The sequence below is a fragment of the Rhinolophus sinicus genome, linkage group LG05 (assembly GCF_036562045.2).
Source record: "Rhinolophus sinicus isolate RSC01 linkage group LG05, ASM3656204v1, whole genome shotgun sequence".
In the NCBI taxonomy this organism is placed as follows: domain Eukaryota; kingdom Metazoa; phylum Chordata; class Mammalia; order Chiroptera; family Rhinolophidae; genus Rhinolophus; species Rhinolophus sinicus.
This window is the reverse complement of record NC_133755.1, coordinates 123227086-123254330: the sequence shown is the minus strand read 5'-3', so window position 1 is coordinate 123254330 and position 27245 is coordinate 123227086. Positions and strand designations below refer to the sequence as shown.

Sequence of the window (27245 nt, the reverse complement as noted above, 5' to 3'; positions counted from 1 at the left end):
ACACCCGTGTAATCAACACTAAGACACCAGCACTTCGAAAGCCCATGTTTCAGTCTAGGCACCAAGACTCTCGCCCCTCTGTAACAACTCTGCTAACACAGATTAGGTTTGCAGGGTTAGAGTTTTAATACAGGGGAGGATTCTGGCTGGGGCGGGCTGATGTTGGGCAGTAGTGGTGGGACCCAGGGGCAGAGTGCAGAATGGTGCTGTGGCCCAGCTCACCTGCCAAATTGCTGGAGTAACAGCTCTTCAGAGAGTCAAGAACTTCTAGCCCTGAATCTCATTTTGTCCTCACATATCTTTAGGAGACTAACCATGTTTGAAAAGTTACTATTCCTTAAAAGTTAATAATCATTCCATTTTTCCAAGAGGTCATTTTCCGTCATATATTTTAGGTGCATTATTGTTTAAAAGTTTTAAAAATTATGGTAAAATACATATAACATTTACCATCTTAAACATTTTTAAGTGTACACTTAAGTATATTCACATTGTTGTGCTAGCAAACTCCAGAACTTTTTCATCTTGCAAAACTGAAACACTATGCTCGTTAAACTAAACAAACTGGGTGCATTATTATTATTATTTTTAACATTTTATTATGGAGCATGCCAAAGACATTCTAGAGTAGAAACAATGGTGTAATGAACCCCCATATACCCATCACCCATCTTCAGTCATTATAAATTTGTGGTCAGTGTGTTTCATTTCTGTATCTGCATACTTGCCCCACACCATAATTTTGAAAGCAACTTCTAGATATCACATCATTTCATGTCTAAATATTTTACTCTATCTATCTATCTATCTATCTATCTATCTATCTATCTATCTATCTATCTATCTGTAAAAGAAAAGCACTTACAAATAACCCCAATACTCTTTATTGTACCTGAAAAAGTTTTAAAATAATTTTATAATATAAAATACACGTTTAGTGTCCACATTTATCTCATTGTCTCAGAAATGTGTGCATTTTTGATCATAGATGTGAAATCCTAGAATATGGTGAGAGAAAGGAAAACAAACAAAAATATAGTTGTGGTTTGCCTCATTCCCTGCGTGTCAGCTTTTTTTGCTTCTTAAGCTTTGGGAGACTTTTTCTTTTCTTTTTTTTTAAATAAATGTTATTGGGGAATATTGGGGGACGGTGTGTTTCTCCAAGGCCCATCAGCTCCAAGTCGTTGTCCTTCAATCTACTTGTGGAGGGCGCAGCTCAGCTCTAAGTCCAGTCACTGTTTTCAATCTTTAGTTGCAGTGGGCATAGCCCACCATCCCATGTAGGAATTGAACTGGCAACCTTGTTGTTGAGAGCTTACGTTCTAACCAACTGAGCCATCTGGCCGCCCCAGGGAGACTTTTACTTAAATTTGTTAGCAAAATCCCCATTCCCCAAGGCAGGGTGGGAGGTGAGGAAGAAAGGAAAGGAAAAATGTCTGATCCTTACTTTGGGTGACATACCTATTATAGTTCTGGTACTACTAATTTATTGACAGAGGTTTATGTAAAGGTCAGTGGAAGCATTGTTGTAGAAATTTAATTAGCCGTGTTCTTTGGAGTAAGAGCTGTTGTTGACATGCCTTTTATTTCTTACTTGCCTCCTTAGGCTAGTAATAGGAGTTCTACTCGTGAACAGGAGCTGGCCTTTAGGTCTTACGTGCTGGTTGAGTCAGTCTGCAAAAATCTTCAGACCCTGGCTATGGCAGTGGCTTCTCAGAATGCTGTGTTGTTGGAAGGACCAATAGGATGTGGCAAAACTTCCTTAGTCGAACATTTAGCTGCAATGACAGGAAGAAGGAAGCCCCCTCAGCTGTTCAAAGTCCAGCTTGGAGATCAGACTGACAGTAAGGTAATTAAGACGTGGCAGATTTTGGTATATTAACATGCTTGTGAATACTGTTTTTGCTAAGAGACTGTGAGAATAGTTATTGGTCTTCTTCATAACTGATGGGACCCCGCTGTGAAAACCTCGAGTGCTTGCTTATATCCCTATAGAAGTTTAATGGAAATAATCAAAGGATGTAGCATTAGGACCTCAGGTGTATGACTTGAGTAATTTTTCTTTCTGTAGATGCTGCTGGGAATGTATCGCTGCACAGATGTCCCAGGAGAGTTTGTGTGGCAGCCTGGCACCCTGACACAGGCAGCCACCAGGGGACACTGGATTCTTCTGGAGGATATTGATTATGCACCCTTAGACGTGGTATGTCATTCTTCTAATTACTGCCTAATTTCCTGTCTTTGAAGAATATTTAATTAATTGTGATTCTAGGGGATGATTTAAACACCGTAGGTATTTGATGAGAGAGAGGCTGTAAGAAGCTCAGTCATGGTTACCTACCTAATCTGGTTTGAGGTCTTGGATTACTTGGCTGGTCTCTTGTTTGATAGAAAATTGATAAAATTCTGCTTGTACTGTTTACTTTAGTAGTCGGCTGTGTGACCAATTTCATAGTAGTTTTTTCTGCCTTTAGTTGAATATATGGCCAGTTTCACAGCCTCTCCAAGAATAGGCCCTGTGGGGCACATCTTGCCCCTGTTACAGATACCCTGAGAACTTTGAGACCCTGCTTCCCAGCTCTGGCATCTGTAGAGCAGTGAGTGGGGCTGAGGACAGATGAAGGAAGGGATGATGTAATAAGAGAGTGCTTGTCTTTGTTCCATGAAGGAAAATATACTGGATGTATATTTTCCCTTGTGTGTAAAATTTAGCTATGGAGGCAGTCCATGTTTTCTCTGTGTTCTGTAAACTGTGACCAAAAAAAAGTATTGCAGAAAGATTTTGGCATATTTTCCTGAGATTGGTTTTAATTTTCTTTTAATGTGAACTCCAAAGTTACCTGCATATGGACTTTCCCTCTTGGAAATTAGAGCGAGCGAGAGAGAGAGAGAGAAGGTTTAGGGGGATATAAAGGGGAAGGAGTGGCTATAAATATTTGCATAGTATGATGATTTTAGAGTCTGATGAGGTAAAGATGAAATGGGGTTATTGGCCGAGATGCGACCTCACAATTTGATCACCATATTCTAGGGACTTACTGCTCAGTTTTATAGATCTGGAAACTCAGTTTTCTTAATAAGTGCGCAGAGCCAAGGCTGACTCCTACCAGTGAGACTTAAAACTAAAACTGAATTATAAACCACCAGGCCAATTTAAAGGTATTTGATAAGTCTTTTTCACTTTCTAGTGCTCTCTTTCCTAGGCATCTTTTTCCAGATAGCAGGGTAGCTGGGAAGACATTAGGATTATGTGTCGTTGCATTAGACTAGCCAAAGAAGCTAGAGGAACATCAGGGATATTCCATCCTTGCCATGATGGAGCCTAGGAATCTATCTCTGTTCCATAGCTAAGTACATTCTTTGAGAGTAAGTCCAATTTCAAGGCCAAACTGACAATTTCTGTCTTGGTCTCCCTTTGGCAGCGTCTAATAAACACCAAAAAATTCCTGTACTTTGAGTTCCGTTTTGTGCAGAGTATTCCCCTTCTGTTAATACATTTGTTTCCAGAGGGTATGTTGTTCAATTAATTATAGTTGTTTTTACTTAAAAACATACTTGGATCCCTTGATTATTATTTTATTGTTTCCAGAACTTTTCAGCTCATATTTTAAGGTAGCTTTTACAGTCTCATTCAGGATGATTTTCTTTAATTTCAAGTATTGGAGTTGCCCCTGTATTTTGGCGGTGGTGGGGGGGCTTTCCTTTCAGCTACTAGCATGTATGAAATAGTGATGCTTACTAAAGTTATGTCTGATATTTTAGAACCCTCTTCCTTGGCTCTTTGTGTTTCTTACTTTGTTTTTTCTTTTCATACTTCCCCTGTAAGCTCGTGTCCCCTAGATCCATATGTCTAGCCCACACTTTTCTCAGAAATATCTGTACTTGGATGTTCCTTAGCCAGTGGAATTTCGATTTGTCCAAAATGGAGCTTGTCTGCTCTGCCACATAGTTACCAAGCCAGAGTTTGATGTCTCCTTCTTCTAGTCTCTCATTTAGTCTTATATTGTTTAGTACTATTTCCTCATCTTGTTATTCTGTTCTTTCCTATCCCACTGCCCTAGCACTGGGCTTATTTTTGTAACTGTCAGTTTGTCTGCCTGTCTAGCCCTTTTGCCTTAGTTACCTGACTAGTGTCCTTTTTTTCACCTCTTGCCCTCCAAGCTATCTCCTTTCAGTTTATCTTCCATATTGTGCAGTTGGTTTTCTAAAAAAAAAAAAAAAAAAAAAAATACTTTTTCCCAGGTGAAAATCCTCTCAATAACTTTCATGAAAAAATTCAAATTTCTTAGCTTAGCACAGGAGGCCTTTTATCGTGTTTCTAAGCCTTGTATTTTTTTCCATGCACATTCTGCCCTCACCTTTAACAGAATCCTCCCACGCCATGCTCTTAATCACATACATTTTTATCCATTTGAATCGTTTGCCTGGAGTATATAAACCTGCCATTGCTCTCCCACCAAACTTGGCTGACTCCTGCTCATACTTTGAGACTCAATAAATGTCACTACCTCTGGAATAGCTTCACTGCGCTGCTTCTAAACCACTCCATTCTGACGTACAGCCACCCTCTATCTTCAAACATCACTTTGTACATCCGGGGTCACACTGTCATGCTGCATGGTGTTTTGCCTTGCTGTCCTCTGTCAGATGCTGGGCTCTAAAACCTCATTTATGTCTGGAATTTTAGTGTCTTACTTGGCTCTGGTCCATAGTAGGCACTCAGTGAATGTTGAATAAATAAGTTGTTCTGCTGGAGTGTAGGTGGCTCAGGCTTTCCCACCTGCCTTTTGACCCCAGTTCATGCTGTGAGAACTGGGGTTTCCTTTAGTGTGTTCATTATAGGGAGAGAGGGTTGTTTTGTTTTATGTTACTTCTGTCTTAATAGCTTTATCAGTGGGGTTTTGTGATTTAGGTTTCCGTGCTCATCCCTCTCTTGGAGAATGGAGAGCTCTTGATTCCTGGCCGAGGTGACTGTCTGAAAGTGGCTCCTGGATTTCAGTTCTTTGCAACCAGGAGGTATGTCTTAATAACCTTTCTATTCCCACTGTGGAGCCCCTTCCTCATACGTGCTCATGCTACATTGTTGAGTGTGAAAGTCCTTAAATAGAGTTCTCTGGGCCCACTTTAAGCAAGGTTAATTGGAACTACCGAGAGATCCAACCTTCTCATTCCTGACTATTTTTAATGGAGATAATTAATTTAGAAAGCAAGATTTTTTTTTTTCCACTTAAAAATAAGTAACCAGTTTAAAAATTTCTTTATTTTATTTTCAAAAATAATCATGGGTGAGACTGTTGTCAGATAGCCCTGGGTTTGAGTCCTGACACTTTGATATCCGTGTATACCTTGCTTGATTGGGGCTAATAATACCTATTTTACAACTTGATATAAGTTGTGAAGATTAAGTGAAATGACTTACATTAAAGACCTGTCACATAGTAAGTACCCAACTAATGGCTAGCCATGAAAATGATAATGATGATGACATGTACATTTCAAGCTGATGAAAAAAATTGAGTATAAGCCTCTACAAAGAAAGAAAATCTAAGCATAAAATCCTGTCTACATTTTATAATAACATGAAAGTAGTGGTTTATTTCCTACTGGTTGTCCATACCTGTACAGCTTTTCCAAGGTCTTAAAATGCCCAGGAGTGAAATTAATGTCACATTATACTTAGTGATTATATTAGTGTTTACCTCTGTGAGCATGACTCCCAGATGGAATGTAGGGCTAACCTAACAGTTCTCCAGAAATACCTTGCTAGTCCCTATTAATTTTAGTAGACCCTGATTTTATTCACAGAGATAGTGAAGTTCTTTCCTGCTAGGTACCCAAAAAGTCATGGGACATGACAGAAAGATGTCAGATAAACTTGAATTCAGTTCTGGGCTCTGCCATTTGTAGTCATAGTTAAGTGAGCAAGGGAGATTCTTCTTCTCTTCCTCATGCGATCTCCTTAGGGCAGTCGTTAGGATTTAATCAGATGGCTTAAGTGTAAGCATGTGGCTTTTCCAGAGTGCATGTTTAATGAATACCCCTCTCTTCTGAACATTTTTAATAATTTTGGGTACTGTAGCTTTTGGTAATATGCAGTGAACTTATTTTTAATGCTGTGGACCTTTCTCTTTCCTTAATTATGCCTTAAGGAAGATAAATGTGTTGTTGAGATCAAAACACCTAATAGAATCATTTGCAGTGACTTGAAAATAACTTGGTTAAACATCCTTAGGAAAAGAGTCCAACTTGGGCCAATAGGCAGCCTTTCGTTTGTCATCTGCCCTATAAGCCCAACATAGTGGTATCTAGCACCAGAAAGAATGTGAGTTTTAGTCGTATGTGAGATAATGTCTAGCAAGGGATAGCCATAATTTAAGATTAAAATTGGAAGTTCTGCGTGACTCTTTTTTATTTTGAAATACAGACTCTTGAGCTGTGGAGGAAATTGGTATCGACCACTAAATAGTCATGCTACTCTGCTAGATAAATATTGGACCAAAATTCACCTGGATAACATGGATAAGACAGAACTGAATGAGGTATGTGATTATTAGAAGGAAAGTATCGATGCCTTTCTTTTTTGCTTTTTATTATTAAACGTTTCAGGCCTACATGTATATAGAGGGAACAGTATAATGAATCCCCAAAGTACTCATCAACCTGAATTTATAATTAATGTGATATCATTTTACTGAATTAACTTCATCTAGTATTTTTTATTTGTTAATATATTTGAACGTAAACCCCATAATATTTTATCTCCAAATACTTTCATGCATATCTAAAAATTCAAGGGCAAGTTTTCATATATAACAACAAAATATTATACCCAACAAAATGAACGGTAATTCCTTAGTACCATTTAGTTCTCAGACCATATTTGTTGCCCCAGTTGTCCCCAAAGGATCTTTTTACTAAGTTGATTTGTAATTAATATCTTTTACACTCAACAACTTAATGCACACTTTGATCTGGATAGTAATGAACATCGAGATGAATTGTTTTATGGATTTTATACATTGATTCAGTTTGTAGTATCTCTGGTTACCTTCAGTCATTAAGGGTTATATTCACTTTACTCTGCTAACCCGTCACCTCCCTTTGTATCTACCTACTCACTTGGAAAGCTTCCCATTCCTTGATGCTTTGTCTTGGAGAGTAGCAAAACAAGCTATTGTCAGTGATTGTTCAGGCATGGGAGGGATGTTTTGCTCTTCATTAATGTAAGTTTTTAGATAAATAAGTAACACGAGACAATCTTCAAATATTTCATTCAGCATTTTAGGTATTTATTAGCAGAGGGGTTATCAGGGTATCTAGTTCACCATATTACTGGGAAAAGCTTGCTCATGTAAAGTCTACAAAGCCTTGCCTTGTCAGTGTGATTTTATAACTCTATAGCCTATTTTACACTTGTGAATTTCTTATCTCACTGTCGTTCCCAGTTGTGTATTTCTGTGTCTGAGGATATCTTTCTTTCCCTCTTTTGCTGGCCTCAACTATCAGCTCCTGCCTTACTTACTCACCTGTGTCCCCACCATCCACTCAGTGTCTGGCACTTTGTATATGTTTGTTGTATTGCTCTGTCATAATGCAGTTTTTTCTTTTGCAATTATAGACATTTAAATGTTTAATTTTCAGACTTAAATACCAGTCTGTTCTCTAAAGGAGAAGACTGAAGTTCACGTTTAGGTGTGACTTATTGGGATTGAGAGGATGGGAAGAGCATTTGATAGCTACTTTTTTCTTTCTTACTGTATTCTGTACTTGAAGTACAAGCCAAAGCTCATCTCTCTATTTCTGTCATAAACAACAGGAAGTCATTCTGCTCACAGGAAGTGCAAGAGGAACATTCACCCCCTCACTTAAATGACGTATGTCATATTTAGATAGTTGACTTTGAGAAGCTTACTTTTTATTTTTAAGCTTCTGGACTTGCTGATAAATCCTAATAACACTCTACTGAGTAAATGACTGTTGGCTAAAACCTTTATGTGTATTACTTAGGAAACAAAATAGTCTCATGCCGACCTCATGGGGAACACAAGGAACTGCATTTCTGTTGCTGCCAACCCGTCCTATGCTTAGAAAGATTGTTTTTGACATCTGCTAAAATATCAAATTATGCTTTAAAAAAGGAGTTATTTATGTAGTGCTAATCTCATACCTAGTGAGTGCCAGGAACTCACCCCTGGCTGTTTCTCAAACTTTGTCTGCCCCGTACACCTTGCGTGTGTTAAGTCCCGATGCCTTTCTCTGCTGGTGTACCCACTCACAGCCACTGGTGACTTCTGCCAGGTGCCTCTACATGAAACCTTCCAGGGTCTCCCAAGCAGGGCCGATCATGTTGTCCTTTGTGCCGCAAGCTTGATTTGCTTGCATATCTGCTTCTTATGCCAGATGGAGTTTCTTGAGGGTGGGCTCCATTCCTCATTTGTTTTGTTTCTCTATCCCTGGAACAGTGTGTGATATAAAGTAGGTACTTAATAAATGCTTATCAAAGGAATGAATCTCCAAAAGGCATATCAAATTGATACTAGAGCCATATATCAGTTTAAGTGATATTATGTTTACATTTTTTACTTATAGTAATAAAGAAAATACACTTTTTGGCTAAGGTAGAAAGAAAATGACTGGTTGGTAGGTACACACAAATCTTTTCTATTCAGAACTTTTTTCCAAATGGCTGAGTCTTTACTAAAGTGTTATATTTGACAGTTTTTTCCAAATAAAAGTAGGTTTTTATCACCCTGATCATAAATATACATGCTCATATAATGGAATTCCTACTCAGCATTAAAAAGGAATGAGCTGCTGATACATGGAGTAATGTCTGGATGAATCTCAAAAACATGCTGAGTGAGAGAACCTGAACTGCACACTACACCCTCCTATATGATGCCATATATATGACAGACTTAAAAGCAAAACCAGAAGGATTGAAATCTGATTCGTGATTCCCAGGGGCAGGGTGTTGGGGAATGGATTGACTACAAAGGGGAATGAGGGAACTTTTTGTTTTAGGGGTGATAGAAATAGTCCTTATTTTGTTTGTGGTGACGAAGGTTATAAATAATATGACCAATTTTATGTTTCCTCTGTACACAAAAATGTGTTTCTGTATTTGAAAGGTCCACATGTGTGGATCTTTCCATTAAATTGCATTTGTGCATTGTATTATTCTCTTCTATCCTTATTTAATTTTAATCCATCTGAAATATGTTTTCAACAATATTTGCTGTAAAATCCTCGAGTAACAAAAGGTATGAAGATATAAAATCTGCTATTTACCACTTGAGATGACACTCTGAAAAGGTTTTAGTTTTACCCTTATAAATATGTGGACATTGCATTTTTAATATGTACAAAATATGTGGATAATTTATATGTAAATTGGAATCACAATATATTTCTTTTCAAGCTAATTTAAACGTACTGGATGGTAATATTGCTAATATATTCATGATATTTTTGTTCTCAAATAGATTTGACTGAACAATTCCATATCATAAAACCTTGGAACCAGTATTATGAGCACCAAGTATTATACTGCAAAAAATTCTCAATAGTTATCAAAGTGGACGAGATCTTCTGCTTTTTAAATTCTGTCATCTGCTTTTTAAAGATCAGCTGCTTTTTAGTACTTAACACTAGCTCTTTTTACTGTGGTCTGCTTTTAAAAAGTTATTTTTCCTTTTCCCTTTAACTGCTTCAAATTTGCCTTGGCTGAGAAATGATGTAACGAATCGTACTAGAGTTATGTTTGTAATTAGAGTAAATAGCACTGTAGGATTCATCATTGAGTGAAGTCCTGGCACCTGGATGTGTATGGTGCTTGGAGACTCTTTGCCATCTGGTGTCCGCGCCCTAAGCTTGTGTCACAGATGGTGAGGTGGCCGCATAACTGAGATCTGGGTGGGAAGAAAGTCATGGTTTTTGAGGGGGAATGGGCTGTGCGTAAGGGCGGAAGTTCTTATACTTGGGAAAGATGACAGATTTCGTTGAGAAATACATTTTTTGGTTGACTAGTGTCAGGAGCAGTTTATGTGTGCTTTTAAAAAAATCACTATGTCGGCTGTTAAATTTGCTTTGCTTTTTTCCCCCCTCTGTCAGGTTCTTAAGAGCAGGTACCCCAGCCTGTTGGCAGCAGCTGATCACTTGCTAGACATTTACATCCAGCTTACTGGAGAGAAGCATCACTCTCAGAGGGACAGTTCTGTTGGATGTGAACAGGCACCTCTGGAAGTTTCAGAAGCCAGGAGTGAAAATAAAAGACTGAGCCTTGAGGGAAGAGAATTGTCTCTAAGGTACCGGACTAAACACTTTTGAGTTGGTGTTTTAAAAACTACTTTCCTCAAAAGTTCTTTCTAGGTAGAATGAATACTTACGAGAGCTCAGGTTTATGAAATTAGATTTCTGGTCTGCTTCGTGGTGTCAGCTCCACTTTTCAGACCTATAGTTAACGGATGAGGAAGGCTTGTAAAGATAATGTGATTTTTTCTTTAAAAATAACTTTTAAAGCCAAAGTTGGGAATAGTTACTGACATAGTTATTTCACTGGAATATCCTTTTGTGGTCTTATATAAGGCCCTGGGATTTTGCTGTATATAGTGAGTTCTGTGCCTTTTCTCTCCATTCTCCATGGTTGACTTATCCTTTGAGAAGTGAGAATTAGGAATGGGCAACTGCCCTCAGTTTGTTCTGAGAGTTGCTCCTCTACCCCACTACCTTCTCTGGCATGGATGGAGAGCAATGAGTTACAGGTCACTTCCTGGTAGGGGCAGGGACGGAACCCCTCACTTATTCTTTCCACTGACACTCTATCTTCACATTGCCAGGAAAAAGGAGAAACTTTGTTGTCAGGTAGCCCCAGACTTAAGTGAATCAAATAAACCCTGATGCCTATGATGCCTGTGGTCTTTTATTTGTTGGCTTTTTGTTTTTGTTTTTTTAAGGGACCTACTGAATTGGTGTAATAGGATTGCCCATAGCTTTGACAGTCTGTCTGCATCAGCATCATTAAGTATTTTTCAAGAGGTAAGATACAGTCTCCTTGCTTGTTTTCTCTGTGCCCTGTCAGGCTATTGATTTCCATTGTTATTTTCTATTTTCTTTTCTTTTTTATTTATTTATTTTAATTTAATTTTTTGAAAAATTTCTTTCATTTGACTGCTGTAGGAGTTTTTCTTTTGTGTAGGTATTGTATGTTAAACTAAGTTAAAACTGAACTAATGTTGCCTTCAAACTAATTGGGCATAATAAATGTTTTGTGGTTTTTTTGCAACAGTTTACTACTTAATTCAATTAAGTACAGTTTGAGATAGAGTAAAACAGGTACTGTTATTAAAAGTAAATTGAAAAAAAATCTCCCAGGTGATAATGTTATAAAATATAAAGTGTTTTATATTTAATATTTAATATTTATTCCTATATATAATTTCTTAGTTTATTTGATAGATTTGTATTTCTTTGCTTGTATCAGTAGGGCCTCTTAATTTTAGTCCAGAGAAATTTATGTGGAGGTTACAAAGTGTAACCTTCTGTTTTGGGCTTGGGAAAAATTTTGTGTGAGAAGGAAGCCCAATTGAATTACAGCTCTGCCATATTCAATAAGAACAAAGAGATTTCTCCCTGCCTGGTTAAGAATAAAAGTGGTACTGCCTGAAGATCTATGGGCTTTTAAAAACATTGACCAATTTTGATTATAAAGTGTTCCTGGTTTCTGTTAGCTAGGACTGAGGAAAGAACAGTGACCCAGTTTGGTTTGCAGTGTCGCTTTGTGTTTGGTAAGGTTACTTTGAGTAGAAAGAAACCTCATTTGGATTGTATACTTCAGCTCAGCTGACCCTGAAATGCTGTGTGGCCAGCCTTTAATCTCCTTCTGCCCCCAGGGAACTACTCTTCCCATTCTCCTACACTTCTCATCTTTCTTACAGGCAACCCTGTTTTGTATTTTTAAAATAAAATATGGTATTTGTAGGATTCCTCTTCTTAGTGCCTATTTTAGAATGTCAGTGTGTGTGTGTAAAACCACTTTACTGAGATATATAATTCACTTACCATAAAATTCACTCTTTTAAAGTGTATAATTCAGGGGTTTTTAGTGTATTCACAGAGTTATGTAGCCATCACCACTATCTAATGGTAGAATAATTGCATCACCCATGAAAGAAACCTTGTACACATTTAAGCATCATCCCCATTTTCCCCTCCAGGCAGCCCCTGGCAACCACTTATCTACCTTCTGTCTATAGATTTGCTGATTCTGGACATTTCATATGAATGGAATCATACAGTATGTGCATATTCTCTCAGTTAATTCATGTTGAATGTAGCATGAGTCAGTACTTCATTCTTTTTACAGCTAAATAACATTTCATTACCATGTTTTGTTATTCCATTTGTTGATGGATGTTTAGGTTGTTTTCATCTTTTGGCTATTGTAAATAATGCTGCTGTGAACATTTGTATTCAAGTGTTTTAGTAATATAGAAACAATATATATGTACTGCTGAAAATGGGAAAATAATAGGAAAGCAAAATGATAAAATAAAAAGATTCCTCTGGCCAGGGATTCCCCAGCACTGTTAATACTTGGTGTATCTTCTTTCAGATCTTTTTCTATGTTATAGGCTTACGGACTCTTACTGTATCACAGTCTTCCCTTTAAAGATACTACCTTGTTGACGAGATCAGGACAGTTGTTTTGCAGAGCATTCTACCTTCTGGCTTACCTGGTTGCTTCTTTATTGATCTGACACCAACTGGTTCTGCAGTTCAATCCATTTCTGATACTGGCTACCTGAGTTACTGTAGACCTCATAGGTTCAAGAGCTCAACCCTCCACAAGATTGCCCTCACTTTACACTCCAGCCGCAAGTATTGGGGGCCACCCACACCTATAACCTACTAGCTATAAATTCAGGGGTTCCCACACCCCCTCAGATTCAATAATTGACTCACAGAACTCATTGAAAGCACTGTCTGTACAGGTTACAGTCTTGATATAAAAGATACAACTCAGGAACAGTCAAATGGAAGAGATGCATAGGGCAAGGTCTCAAAGGTCCCAAGTACAGAACTTCTGTTGCTGTGGAGTCAGGGTGTGCCACCCGTCTGGGACAGCTGCATGTCCACCAACCAGGAAGCTCTCCAAGCTTTGGATAGCCAGCCGTTTATTGTGGTCTCAATGTCTTTGGCCATATGATTGAGCTCAGTGTCTAGCCTTTCTCCCCTCCTCAAAGGTTGGGGGTGGAACTGAAAGTTTCAAACCTCCAATCAGTGCGTGGTCTTTCTGGCCTGGCCAGTCCCATCTTTAAACTATCTAAAGGCCCATCAGAAGTCAGCTTGTTTAGCATAATAAACTCTGGTATGGTCCAAAGTGTCTCTACTGAATAACAAAAGACACTCCTTACTCCTGGTAATTCCAAGGGTTTTTGAAGCTCTATCAGAAATTAGGGACAAAGACCAGATAAATATTCTCTCTCTCTCTCTCTCTCTCTCTCTCTCTCTCTCTCGTCTTTGTGAAGTTTATTGATACATTGTACTTGGTGGTGACAGAACCAGATACAGTAAGTCCTCACTTAAGGTTGTTGTTAGGTTCTTGGAAACTGACTTTAAGCAAAATGAGGTATAATGAAACCAATTTTACCATAGGTTACTTGATATAAACAAAGGTTCAGTTCGTACAGCATATTTCTGGTCACAAAACTTCTAAATAAAGACCCTAGACACTTCTAATATTAAGTATTGAAATAAATGTGAGCTATACATACATTTAAGAAAGATTAATAAAAGCAAGTAAGACCATTATTTGCCAGCCCACTTATTCTAGTTCAGGGTTGAGGGTGACCAGAGCTTCTCCCAGCAGGTCAGGGCTCAAGGTGGGACCCAGCCCTGGACAGGATGCTGTTCTATCGCAGGGCCACTCACTCAGACTGGGACAGTTTAGGCATGTCTACCTAATGCGCACGACTTTGGGATGTGGGAGGAAACCAGAGGACCCAGAGGAAACCCAGGGACAATGCAAACTACACAGACAGTGGCCCTGGCCAAGAATTGATTATTTTTTCTCATCAACATCATAATGAAACTAGGATGAACAAAAGGATGTTACTTGAGGACCTGCTATATATTCTTTGTTTTGCCACACTCGTGGTGTCCTTTAGCTGGTCGTTTCATCTCGTCTTTCCGTAAACAGAAATTGAACAGAATCCTTGAAGTATTCGCATTCAACTTTTGGGGGGTAGAATCCATGTTTGGTGGTGATATGTACTTTATATTTCATTACATCAGCAGGCACATATCTAGTTGTCTTCTCAGTCGTTGCTGGGACTGAGAGTAACTCTACTGGGTTAGAGAAATGACAATGGGCCCCTTTATTGCACACCAGCAGTTTCCCTTTACAGCTAGGAAGGAACCTTTTGGTGTGACTTCCAGTGTCTGAGAGTCAGTTCCTCCGTGAACTGTACACCTGATAATTAACACTCATTGCTGTTGTTGCCTGAGTTTCGGATTTGCACAAGGAGATGTTTTCTTTTTTACCAATTACACAATATTTTGATAGTAAAGCCTTCACCTTTGTGTCCTGTCTGGTATGGTGAGGTCCTGAGCCTGGGGTTGGTACCTTATCTGTACTCACCTTAGACTTGGAGAAATGTACCTGCTGGATTCTGTGTGCCTCCCTTTTATGACCAGGACAGTGATGTTCTGTTGTTCAGGTTATTTTAAAAATCAGTCAGCATTTACCTTGGATATTTTAATAGGCTCTGGACTGTTTCACAGCAATGCTCTCCAAGCATACAAGCAAACTGAAAATGGCAGAAGTCATTGGAAGCAAATTGAACATTTCCAAGAAAAAGGTACGTAGTGCTATTTTTACTTCGCTGTTGAAGAGAAACCAAGATGTTTAGTTTACTTGCTGGTCTCTGCTCCTTACCTGGAACAACTGTTACAGTAACTGCCTCCTCTGTCGAAGTTGGTAGTTTTGTTGCTCCCTCTCATGGACCTAAATTTCACACTATCGCCTCGATAAGTGGTTCTTCAAGTGTTTCACATTTTTAAAGTTAGTTTCCTGGGATCCTGTATCACAGGCATGCCTTAAACTCTCCAGTGTTTTAATGAGCATGTTGTTCTGTAGGTTGTGGACTCGACTGGAACTGTGTCTTAGTATCACTTTTGTCTGTAGTTTTATGCACAATTAGATTTTCCCCAACTTTTTCTTCATATTTCCAAACATCAGAACAATTGAAAAGAATAGCACCAATGAACACCTGTGTACACACTGTTTAGGTCATTGCTGACATTGTTAGTATTTTGCCATTCCTGTTTTATATCAACATGTGTTTTTGGAGGAGAGAGCCTTTCCACAGTGGTGTTGACAACTGGAGAAATGCCTGAGGCCCATCTTCAGGCAGATAGGTATCTGGCATTCCCAAAGGAATGATGTTTTTAAAAAGCCTTATGTCAGTAGCTGAGTAGTTAGAAGTGTTCCTTAGGCTTCTGAAACTGTTGGGATGCTTTTGGCTACTGGTAATAAGACACTTACTAAAAGGAGCTTAATAAATACATTAATTATAGAAAGCAAAAGAAATGAAACTACAACGATCGGTTTAGACTGATCAGTATTCACCCCCTTTGGTTGAAGAGGGGTTCCCCTTCCCTGAGCATTCTGTCCCTTTTATTCCTGCCCAGACTTGAACCAAATCTGAATTCTTTGGGTTAGTGACAAGGATCAGTAAGCGAGGAATGGCAGTTGAGTGGATGTCCTGGAGCATCTGTCATGACTTCTCTTCCTGCCTCGGCTGCAGGCGGATGTACCAGGGTTCATTCAACTCACTGTTCCTGCGCTGTGTTAGGAATTGGAAGCATAACTGAAGAAAAATTACTTTGATTTCTTTTAATATCTTTTAGGAGTAGAGTTTGTGTTAACTCTGTTGGGATATGTCAGTGTGTGCACTTTAGATAAAGGCAGATACCTAAATAGGCTTAGTTGAAGAAATAAAAAGTACTATTAAAGGGAAATAAAATCAATGTTTTTAAAACATTAGAAATTTGGGGGGAAAAAAACAAAACACCTACTGCTAACTCGCCTATCTTGGAAGTACAGTGCTTCTTAGTAAAGGGCTATTAAAGGGGTGCAATAAGCCTCATGGATGAGGAAATGTTTGAAGAGTATATAGATGTTACTCTGGTAAAATCTTTCCCCTCCCATAGGCTGAATTCTTCTGCCAACTTTATAAACCAGAAATTGTGATCAATGAGCTAGATGTGCAAGTGGGTCGAGTGCGACTTCTGCGGAAACAAAGCGAGGCTGTGCACATACAGAGGTAAATAGTGTTCTAATGTGATGGCTGTGGCGCTCTTAGGAACTTGATGGAAGGTCTGGTCCAGCCGCTTGGAGCAAAATGTGTCTGGACTGGGCTCTCCAGTGCATGGGATGGGAAGGAGCAGTGTTTTCCCAAAGTATGTTCTATGGAACTAGATGCTAATTGGTGAAGGACGTGATGACAGAGGGTCATTGGAGACTTGGGTCTAGCAAAGATGTATCAGATTTTATTCACAGTAGCATACTTATATGTAGCGAAGGAAGCCTCACTGGGAAGCCAGGCAAGGTCCTAACATTAGTCTCTTAATTCCTTGAAGCCTGGACTTACATTCTGAGACTTATGTACCATTTGTTACTTAACTATATGCCTAATGTTGTGCTAAGTGCTTTGCATATGTTTTCTCATGTAGTGATTATAATAATCCTATGAATTAACATATTAGTGTCCTAGGGCTGCCATAACAAATTACTATGCATTGGTAACCAAAAACAACAGCTATTTATTCTCTCACAGTTCTGGAAGCTAGAAGTCCCAAATCTAGGTTTGGCAAGGGCCACACTCACTCTGAAGTCTCTTGCCTCTTCCTGGCTTCTGACAGCTCCCAGCAATCTTTGGTGTTCCTGGCCTTGTAGCTGCATCACTGCAATTTCTGTCTCCCTTGTCCTATAGTCTTTTTCCCCTGTGTGTCTTTCTAAATCTCTGCATATAAAAGACACCAGTCATTGGATATAAATAAGGCCCACCCTTAAATCTAGTATGATGTGAGTTTAGCTTTATTATATCTGCAAAGACCCTCTGTCCAAATAAGGTCACATTCACAGGTTCTGGGAATTTTAAGGGAAGACTGTTCAACCCACTATAACTAGCAGCTGTTATTCAAAATTTTACAGGTGAGGAAACCGAGGCTAAGAGAGGTTAAGTAGTTTGCTCAATGTGAAATAGCTAATACAGATAATGTCTTATTGGTGTTTTGAATCTCCAGAGCTTGGGAAAGTACCAGGTGTGTAAATTCTCAGTGTTTGTAGACTGAATGAATTCTGCACTTCATATGTTGTAGGTAATCTGTTACAGCATGAAGACAGTTACTCTGAGTTGTCTTCTCTTCCTTGTTTGTTGAGTCTAGAAAATCTGGTTCCTCAAAGCAACACTCAGAGAAGCTTGCAGCTGGCTCTCTACTTACTTACTTACTTACTTTCCCCTTCTCAGGGAGAAGCTCACTTTTGCTGCTACGAGGCCCTCCTCTGTTCTTATCGAACAGCTTGCAGTGTGTGTTAGCAAAGGGGAGCCAGTATTGCTGGTGGGAGAAACCGGGACTGGCAAAACCTCTACTGTCCAGTACTTGGCTCACATTACAGGTAACTCCTAGGGGGAAGCACTCTTCCCCCCAGAAAATAAACACTTCACACCAACTGCCTTTTTAAAATAAATAAATACATAATAAAGTCCAAAGAATATTGGAGTTTAAAAGCGCCTCTGTTGGGGTGGCCGGTTAGCTCAGTTGGTTAGAGCGCGGTGCTCTTAACAACAAGGTTGCCGGTTCGATCCCCACATGGGCCACTGTGAGCTGTGCCCTCCACAACTAGATTGAAACAACTACTTGATTCGGAACTGATGGGTCCTGGAAAAACACACTTAAATAAATAAAACTTAAAAAAAAAAAAAACAGATAAAGCTAAACACTATTGGAAAAAAATATGGCGCCACTATTCCACTTTACCTGGAAATAACGACTGTTAACAGATTGGTATTAACATTTTTTAGTTCTAATCTATCGTCTGCAAATATATAGATTTGGTTTTGTTTTGTTTTGAAACAAATGGGATTATGCTCTATGCATTGCATTCAGTTAGGCAAATTAGACAGCTTTAAAAACAGAATTGCCTCATTTCTAATGGCTAAATAACACTCTGCTGAATGGTTACTTAATTCTAATTTATAAACATTGACTTTTACTGAAGACTTTTTTGTTGTTTTCAGTTATCCGATGCTAGAGCACAAGTAATACACAGTGAATTTTGTACATATCTCTCTGGGTTAGGTGCAATTTTTGAGTGGTTAAGATACCTGAAAGTAAAATGAGAGGATCAGAGGAAATGCACATTTAAAGATTTGCCCTGTGCCATGTCTTCACATCTTTAAGTAGCACACTAAATATTATCAGTCTTTAAGTTTTTGAAATGACTCTTTTGCTCTTTCCTTTTTAAAGGCCACCGTTTGAGGGTTGTCAATATGAATCAACAAAGTGACACTGCAGACTTGCTTGGAGGGTAAGTGCGGTTTTAAATTTTTTTTCTTATTATTTTGTATTCACAGCTTGAGGTAAGAAATACTATTCTTCTACAAAGCTCAAAACTAGCCTTTGAAAAATGTTCAAAGGCTGGTACCCCTACTCCAACCCCAGCAGGGTATTTATTGGAATTTATTGAGGAGCTCTTGGGTGTGTAGATGTTTCTCTTCATTTCAAAAACACTTGAGGTTCTTGCTCTCAAAGATCATGCTGGAAGAGGGAGGGAAAAAGACAAGTATGTAATCAACTAATATTTGTGTGTATAGTTGTCTATCCAAAGTGTATGTTCTGGGGTCACACTGCCTTCAAGCTGGATTCTCTTTGTATGTTTGAAAACATTAAGCAGCTCTCTACTTGGTTAAATGTTGCCTGTGGGATTCCACTGAGGTCATTAAAATGTCCGTCTTCCCTGTTGGTGTTTTTGAATACGTTAGTTTCATGAACAATTTTAGTTTGTACTGAAGGCTATAAAGCTGATGGATGCTACTGCATACCTTATGTTGAGCAATATTGGATCTGTCCTAATAACTGAACAATTGCTTTAAAAAACCCTTACAGGCACAAAATCATAGAATTTATTGTCATTTTTTGCTTTTTTATAGCATCTGCCGGAAAGCTGTTTATCTCTCTCTCTTTTTTTTTTTTTTCAGGGCCACATTATGCTGTAGCAATACTTTTATTTTCTTTCTTTTCTTGTCTCATATCCCTCCCCACTCTGGGTATAGTGCTACTTTGGAATCCTGCTTCAATTGGTGCTTTTCCTTTGCTTACCTACCCTCCCAACTTATTACTTATATTCTGCTCTAACATATCATTAATTATGTGCTTAATTAAAGCTTTTAAATTTATATTCTATCTTAAAATTAATTAGCTGAGACTTCTCTCTCTTACTGTAATTCTACTTTCACTTTGCTATTTTTCCCCAGTAATCTTTCTACCTTTTTAAAATTTTACTTCTGTTTGTTTAACTGACAATCCCCCCACTCCCTCATTGAGATACTTGGCAATGTGTTCTTACTAATATATGGAATTTGTTATTTATCTAGGCATATCTATACTGCTGTGTTATTTCTCTCTATTCTATGTTTATATATGTCTTCAGTAATATCGTACTGTTAAATATTCCTAACACAAATGGCATTAATCTCATAATAATTCAGCATGGACAGGGTCTGTCTTTTCTAGGAATTTATAGTGTTATGTCAGCTACTGCAAATAGTTTTAAATGTAGCAAGTACACAGGAACGCATCTGTGCCTTGACGCAATTGATAATACAATCAATTGGAATCAGTATAATAACTGGAATTTTGTTTTGGTGCCAACGTGGTGAAAAGAATATACATCCATTTTTCCTTATTGGTAGGTTAGCATCAGTTATCAAAAGAAAACTTATATACACTTCAATTTTTGTATGATTGGACGTATGCCTTGCTTTTTATATTTTTGTATTACTGGAAAGGGATGTAAGTGAGATCCTTTAACATACAACATTGTGATGCATAGATGACTCCCTTGCTTAAGAAGCCTTGTATAAGATGGAAAGACGGAAAATGATTTTACAAAGGCAAGGGAGTGGAAAATAAACTTTAGGAGTCGGCAGGGAGATGGGATAGAGAAGAGGTAATATTTCTGTTCTTGGGATATGATTAGTTTCATCTGTTTTGCTGTGTGGTATAACTTATGTTAAACATATTTTGCATGTATCAAACACTATGGTAAAAAATAATAGAAGACATTTGTATACCTAATTAGTGTGGTTTGCAAATCTGCATTTTTTAGATTTTTTTTAATTATTAAGGATAAAAACACTATAAAAGTAAGGCCTTAAACAGCATGAAACTCTTAGACTATGTTACTGCACATTACCTTCTGATCTTGTTAGTGTACGTACCCCCTTGTTTTTTAATTACTGTTAGGGTGCTGTATCTTTCTCCTTTGTTTAATTTTTAGCTCATTTTTGTCATTACATTTAGAGTGGATTTTTCGTAGGCAGGACATAGACCTTCAAATTACTTGTGAGTAGAAAACTAAAACAAATTTCAACAGAGTTGGGGGTGGAGAGAGCCTATGAAACTTCATGAAAAAGAGGAGAGCACAGAGGACTCAGATGAACTCATTCCAGGGAGACAAAGTCTAGCACAAAGTGACAAAATACAGAGCACAGTTTCACAGCACTGACTATAAGGAAGGAGATTGGGAGGGACAGCCTCTGAGGGAGAAAGCGAGAGAGGGAGGAGGAGTTGGCAATGAAGGGAAAAACTGGGAGGAAAATTAAAGATCTCATAGAAATAGACAAGCCAACCCTCATCCTCTTCCTCAGTGCCACCCATAGAAAGATCCATAAAAGACACTGCACAGGAGCGAGCAGAGCAGATGTGCGTGCTCACAAACTCTGAGTCCTGACCCCAAAATGAAGAGAAGTGTTTATCATTTCATTTACTCAGCATGTACTGTTTTATGTTGCTTTTATACTTCATGTTCTTTCACACAATTTTGGAGAGTCATTTTCCTTTATTTTGGCCATTTTCAACTGAACTGCTATATGCAGTCTCTATGTATGTAAGAGGTAGATCCAGGGTTATTCTCCATGAGAACTAGGTGTTCTAGACTACCCCACTCCTCGACCCTTCGGCCTTTAGGTTATTCCTGTGGCATCTTTTCTTCTCTGCAGAAGATGCTTTGGAAACCCTGCTCTATAGTAGTTCATAATTTGAGTTACCAGTTCTCCCAGGTATCAGGTTGGTTCCCACTGAGTATTTGTGTTACACAGTTCATTTTGGTTTTCGTTTTTTCTTTTGTGAAATGTATGTATGCTTGCTCATTTTTTACTTTTATTTTTATTTTTTTTGAGGAGGGCGCAGCTCACAGTGGCCCATGCAGGGATCGAACCAGCAACCTTGGTGCTACCTGCTCCAACTGAGTTAACCGGCTACCCCTTGCTCATTTTTTAATCACTTGAAACATGTTGACTTAACTGTTTCAGCCTCTATGCTCAGTGTTAAATGAATAAACTTTTCTGTTGTGGAACTCATTTTAGTTTGAAATATTAAGCAACTTCTTTCATGAATTCAATAGATTGAGCCAATTAATAATGGTAATAATTATAACAGCTAACTCTTACATGGCACCATATAAGAATTAGGCACCATTTTGAGTCCTTTATCTGTGTTAACTCACTTGACCTTCTTAACAATCATGAAGCACAGATTGATAATTGTTCTCATTTTACACATGAGAAAATTGAGGCACACAGAGATTAAGTACCTTGTTCAAGGTAATGGCCAGTCCATGGCTTGAACCAAGGCAGGCTTTCTAGAGCATCTTAATCATTACTCTGCTGCCTCATAGCTTTGAATCCCATTTATACTATTAACTTTAAGACTAGCAATTTTACTTAATGTATATTTTGTTTAATTTCTCATCACTTCTGTTGTCATTTTAGTTCATCATCTTTTGCCTGGTCCAGTGCATAGATCTCTCATTTTTTCTTCTCCTAACCTCTCTACAGTATGTCTTCCATTTAATAGTTACAACAGTCCTTTAAACGTGTCATCACATCACATCACTTTCTTCCTCAAACCCCCCACTGACTTCTCACTCCATTTAGAATATCATCCAGAGGCTTTCTTTGGGCCTGTAAGGCCCTTCATAATCTGGCACTGGCATTTCTCTGACATAATCTCCTTCCTTTAGCCCTGCTGTTGAGCTCCAGCCACACTCCATTTGATTAGATTGTAACCTACAGACAAGCAGGACCTTTTGGGTCTTGTTTACTCAGTGCCTAAACGCATGACAGATGCTCAGTAAATTTTTGTTGAATAAATGGAGTAAAGAAATATCTTTACTAATGTGTTGATGCTTACTTGTAAGTAAAAATGAGTTTGAAGTTCTCATACTTTTTCTTTCTGGAATCAGACTCTTCGATATAGATTCTCAGTCTCGAGAGTATTGGGTTTTCCTCATCGCATTGTTCCTCCATCACAGGCCAATGAGTAAATACTAGTATCCATGAGTTCTCTAATTGTGCTTGACTGTTCAGAAACATATTTTGGTATTGTTTCAGTTCTCAACTTAAGTTATTTTTCTTAGAAATAAAATTTATGTCATCATCCATGAATTGTAGTATTTAGTTAGTGTCTTAGGCTATGGAAAATTGTATAGTTGAGATTTCCCAGGAATAATTAGTGCCCCTTGAGCAACTTATCTTTTAGCTAGGCAGTGTTTCTCAGCTCTTTTCATTATTAACTTATCCCCATCAAACATTAAATTAAAATTTAATTTCAATGAATTAATTTCTTAGGTCTCCAACCAGAGTAATTAAATGCTAAGGAATAAGAGAGATTCTGAATGCAGTGTCACAAACCGTTGCCATGTCTAAGATTTGTTTTTGCTCTTCCCTCTCCCAATATTTACCTCTTTGGGAGCAATACGCTCTTCACCCTCAATTCAGAAGACATGAACTGAGTTCACTTTGCTTGAGTAAATCTATTTCACATGTTGTAGTTTTCTTCTAAAATACCCTGAAAACTTTTTGGTCAATCTTAATAAAATGTGTTTTATCATTAAGCCCTATACATGATGTTTATTTAAGCATGTTACTAAAATAAATCACATGTCTTTCAAGGCCCAACAGGAATTTCAATTTTTTTTCATAATGTTGTTTATCTAATACCAGTTTTTACCTGTATAGGCCCTTCAAACACTTGCTGTGGGAAGATACATTAGAATTTAAAACTTAAACATACATTTTAAGTATTTTGGTATAATTTCTGATTTTGATTAAATCAAATCTTAGACCTCCTGTTTTCTAAGGCATGCTTTCTAATTTCTGTTACCTACAGAAGTTTATGAATCACATTTACTGTTTTATTTCAGTTACAAACCAGTGGACCATAAGCTTATTTGGCTACCCTTACGGGAGGCATTTGAGGAACTCTTTGCCCAGACATTTTCTAAGAAGCAAAACTTTACATTCTTGGGGCACATTCAGACCTGTTACAGGCAGAAACGGTGGCACGATCTCCTCAGACTAATGCAACATGTTCACAAGTCAGCTGTCAACAAGGATGGAAAAGAGAGCGAAACTGGTAAGCAAGCGACTCCGACTGCTAGTGGGAGGGTAAGGTGGGCTCAGCGGAATTAGAAGATTTGCCGGGAAGAATGAAGCAATACAAATTGGAACTTTCTAGGACTTAGGGCGGAGGTGACTGATTTTGAAATACTGCTGTTCCAGTGATTCCAGGCATGATTTTCGTAATGTTGCTGTAGAAGTACCACTTAGTGGTCAGTCAGTCACATTTTCTTAGAAAAAGAGGTTATTTCCAAAAAGCTGGATTCCACAACCAAACGGCTTTTGGTAGCTTAGCTATCTTCCATGTGCTTCCCCATCTATAAAATGGAAATAAGAGTACCCTACTTCAAAGGGTTGTTGTGAGGGATAAATGAGGTAACATACATATCCATATAAATGAACTGATTAGTAGAGTGGCTAGTACATAGTTGGCAAGTGTTTGGACTTAAACTGTTTTACACTTTTGTCTCAGATGTTTGATTTTTGTGTGTTTTGTTAATTGTATGGTTTTTGTGTGTTCAAGTTATATATAACAATTCAAAATGTATGTTTAATTCTTTCTTATCTTTATTTTTTTCTAGGGTTACTCCTAAGAGAGAAATGGGAAGCATTTGGTCTTAGACTCAACCATGCCCAACAACAGATGAAAATGACTGAAAATGCCCTGTTGTTTGCATTTGTAGAGGTATTTTGCATTCGTTATTTAGATTAAGGGACTGTTGATTTGATGCAAGATGCAAGCTTTTTTATTTAAGAAAAATTGTCTCTGTGACACTGTTTAGATGACAAACTAAAAAATGTAAGACTCTTATTTGAGATAGTGTTTTGGTAAGAGGAGCCACTCAACCATATGTCCATTGGTGTGGGAAATTTGGTCATCAATGCTTTATCTTACTATGATTGTTTGTAAAATAACCAATTTAAATGTCAAGTGCTGTCAAAATAGGGTTTATACCTATTTCATGACTTGGCATTACACTAGAGTTGAACACATTTCTTCTGTTGTCGTTTTTTTCCAGTTAAGTTTGTAGAAGATTCTTTGTCAGAATCATCATGAAAACAAAGGTAGAAAGCAGTTTAATAACAGTAAAACAATTCAGTTTTTGATGAGTCAACTATAAGATTTAGTTTTCATTGCTCTTGGAAATAGAACTCTTAAGAGATAAAATCAGTAAAGTATAGCTAGGAAAGATTCATTGTGACATTCTCTAGCAACTGAAAGGCTACATATTACAACCACAACACATTCTCGATTTAGTCATTTACTTGATCTTGGTATATTCATAACTTGACCCTGTATTTTGGGTGCTTTTAATAACTATTTGGGTGCCTTTAAACATCTAAATGAATGTAAATTATCATTTACCTCACCATCCATATAATTAGATAATCTAGTTTATTGAATCTCACTGTTAGACTCAAAGATATTATTCCCTTGACCCTTTTAGACATATAAAAAAGTATACACTTGGCCTTAACTCGGGCAACTAGCCAGCCGCCATTTGGCATTTAAGCTCATCAAATAGGAGAGGTTTACCCTTGCCTCTGTTTTTTAACCCTGCTTATATAATTGTTTTTGGTGAGTATGTCCTTATTTGAAATGGATTCTTACCATTTTACCTTACCTTCTTCTAGGGTACATTAGCTCAGGCTGTAATGAAAGGAGAGTGGATCTTGTTGGATGAGATTAATCTGGCTGCTCCAGAAACATTGGAATGTCTCAGTGGTTTACTCGAAGGCTCCTCTGGCTCCCTGGTGTTGCTGGATCGAGGGGACACAGGTAGCGTTTGATTCTCTTGGGTTCTGACTTGGTGCCAGACCTTTTGGCCTCTTTAGAGAAAGATTCTCTTGGTTAGGTGAAGATTTGGACGTTCCAGTGGAATTTGTTCTATCTATAGATATTAATTTTTCTGCAAAGTCCTATTGTTAAGTGGTATGGGGAATTCAAAGAAGAAGATAATTTGTCAAGGCACTTAGGTAGTGAGTAGTAGACATGCATTTTTGGTGAAAAAATAAATGCTGATGAATAGGTGGTAAAACATAAATGACAGTCAACAACCATACCTTTAAAATATGGTGGAACGGCAGCATAGGATTAAGTTCTATATTCATAATTCTGGAAAGTGATTTCAGTAGGGTTTCAGAAAAGGCAGGGATGGTTTAAGCAGCCAGCACCAACTTTGCTGAACATGAGGCAGAGTTGTTCGGCCTGGGGTTCTGTGGAGTTAGATGCTCTTCCTCTGGGGACCTGTAGCTAATCACCCGATTTTACAAGTTGTTGAGAATTTATAATTTTGTCTTAACAGAACCACTGGTTCGTCATCCTGACTTCCGTTTATTTGCCTGTATGAATCCAGCAACTGATGTAGGCAAAAGAAATCTCCCACCAGGAATAAGAAATAGGTGAGGGGACGTGGACTAGTTCTTGGAGACTTTTTTTAGTTCTGTTTATTTGTTTGTTTGTTTGTTTGTTTATTTATTTATTTGTTTATTTTTTAAATTTATTGGGGTGACAATTGTTAGTAAAATTACATAGATTTCAGGTGTACAATTCTGTATTACATCATCTATAAATCCCATTGTGTGTTCACAACCCAGAGTCAGTTCTCCTTCCATCACCATATATTTGATCCCCCTTACCCTCATCTCCCACCCCTCACCCCCCTTACCCTCTGGTAACCACTAAACTATTGTCTGTGTCTATGAGTTTCTGTTTCTCATTTGTTTGTCTTGTTCTTTTGTTGTTTTTGGTTTATATACCACATGTCAGTGAAATCACATGGTTCTCTGCTTTTTCTGTCTGACTTATTTCACTCAGCATTACACTCTCAAGATCCATCCATGTTGTCACAAATGTTCCTATATCATCTTTTCTTACCGCTGAATAGTATTCCATTGTGTATATATACCACAACTTCTTTAGCCATTCATCTATCGAAGGACATTTTGGTTGTTTCCGTGTCTTGGAAGTTCTGTTTATTTATTGATTGGTAATATTAACATAACCAAACCCCATAACAATGCTTGAAATTTCTCGACCACTGTTAGAGGACTCTTTCTTATTTGTTATATTCCTTTACTTTATATAGGTGGTAGGAATATGGAAAACTCCAGAACACTGGAGAATTTTTTCCTTTGGGTTGTTAGTAGGGTACTTAATGGCTCGTGGATATTGTTGAAAACAAATCTTTCCGCCTTCAAATAGCCTTGTAGCTATTAGAAAAACCCATAACCATATACCCTGTTTCCCCGAAAATAAGACCTAGCCGGACAATCAGCTCTAATGCGTCTTTTGGAGCAAAAATTAATATAAGACTGGGTCTTATATATATTATGTATTTTATATATATATATGTATACATACATAACATACATATATATATATATATATGTGTGTGTGTGTGTGTGTGTGTGTGTATGTGTGTGTGTGTATATATATATATATATATATGTGTGTGTGTGTATATATATATATATATATATATATATATATATATGTATGTATGGGGTCTTATATTATAAGACCCGTCTTATATTATTATACTAAAATAAGACCAG

General features: G+C 37.8%; 1 protein-coding gene across 2 annotated transcripts in view; it reads left to right on the top strand.

The window, feature by feature from the left end:
• The window catches only part of MDN1 (midasin AAA ATPase 1), a 133282-nt gene that overhangs the window by 16284 nt on the left and 89753 nt on the right, over window positions 1–27245 (top strand). For both annotated transcript variants that reach the window (XM_019743250.2, XM_074333296.1), the window contains exons 6-19: window positions 1607–1849; window positions 2072–2203; window positions 4913–5016; window positions 6425–6539; window positions 10114–10307; window positions 10956–11037; window positions 14766–14861; window positions 16216–16328; window positions 17535–17683; window positions 18535–18595; window positions 23492–23703; window positions 24269–24372; window positions 25323–25467; window positions 25994–26090. In XM_019743250.2, coding sequence (XP_019598809.2) covers window positions 1607–1849; window positions 2072–2203; window positions 4913–5016; window positions 6425–6539; window positions 10114–10307; window positions 10956–11037; window positions 14766–14861; window positions 16216–16328; window positions 17535–17683; window positions 18535–18595; window positions 23492–23703; window positions 24269–24372; window positions 25323–25467; window positions 25994–26090 — 1847 coding nt within the window. The remainder of the gene's footprint in view (window positions 1–1606; window positions 1850–2071; window positions 2204–4912; window positions 5017–6424; window positions 6540–10113; window positions 10308–10955; window positions 11038–14765; window positions 14862–16215; window positions 16329–17534; window positions 17684–18534; window positions 18596–23491; window positions 23704–24268; window positions 24373–25322; window positions 25468–25993; window positions 26091–27245) is intronic.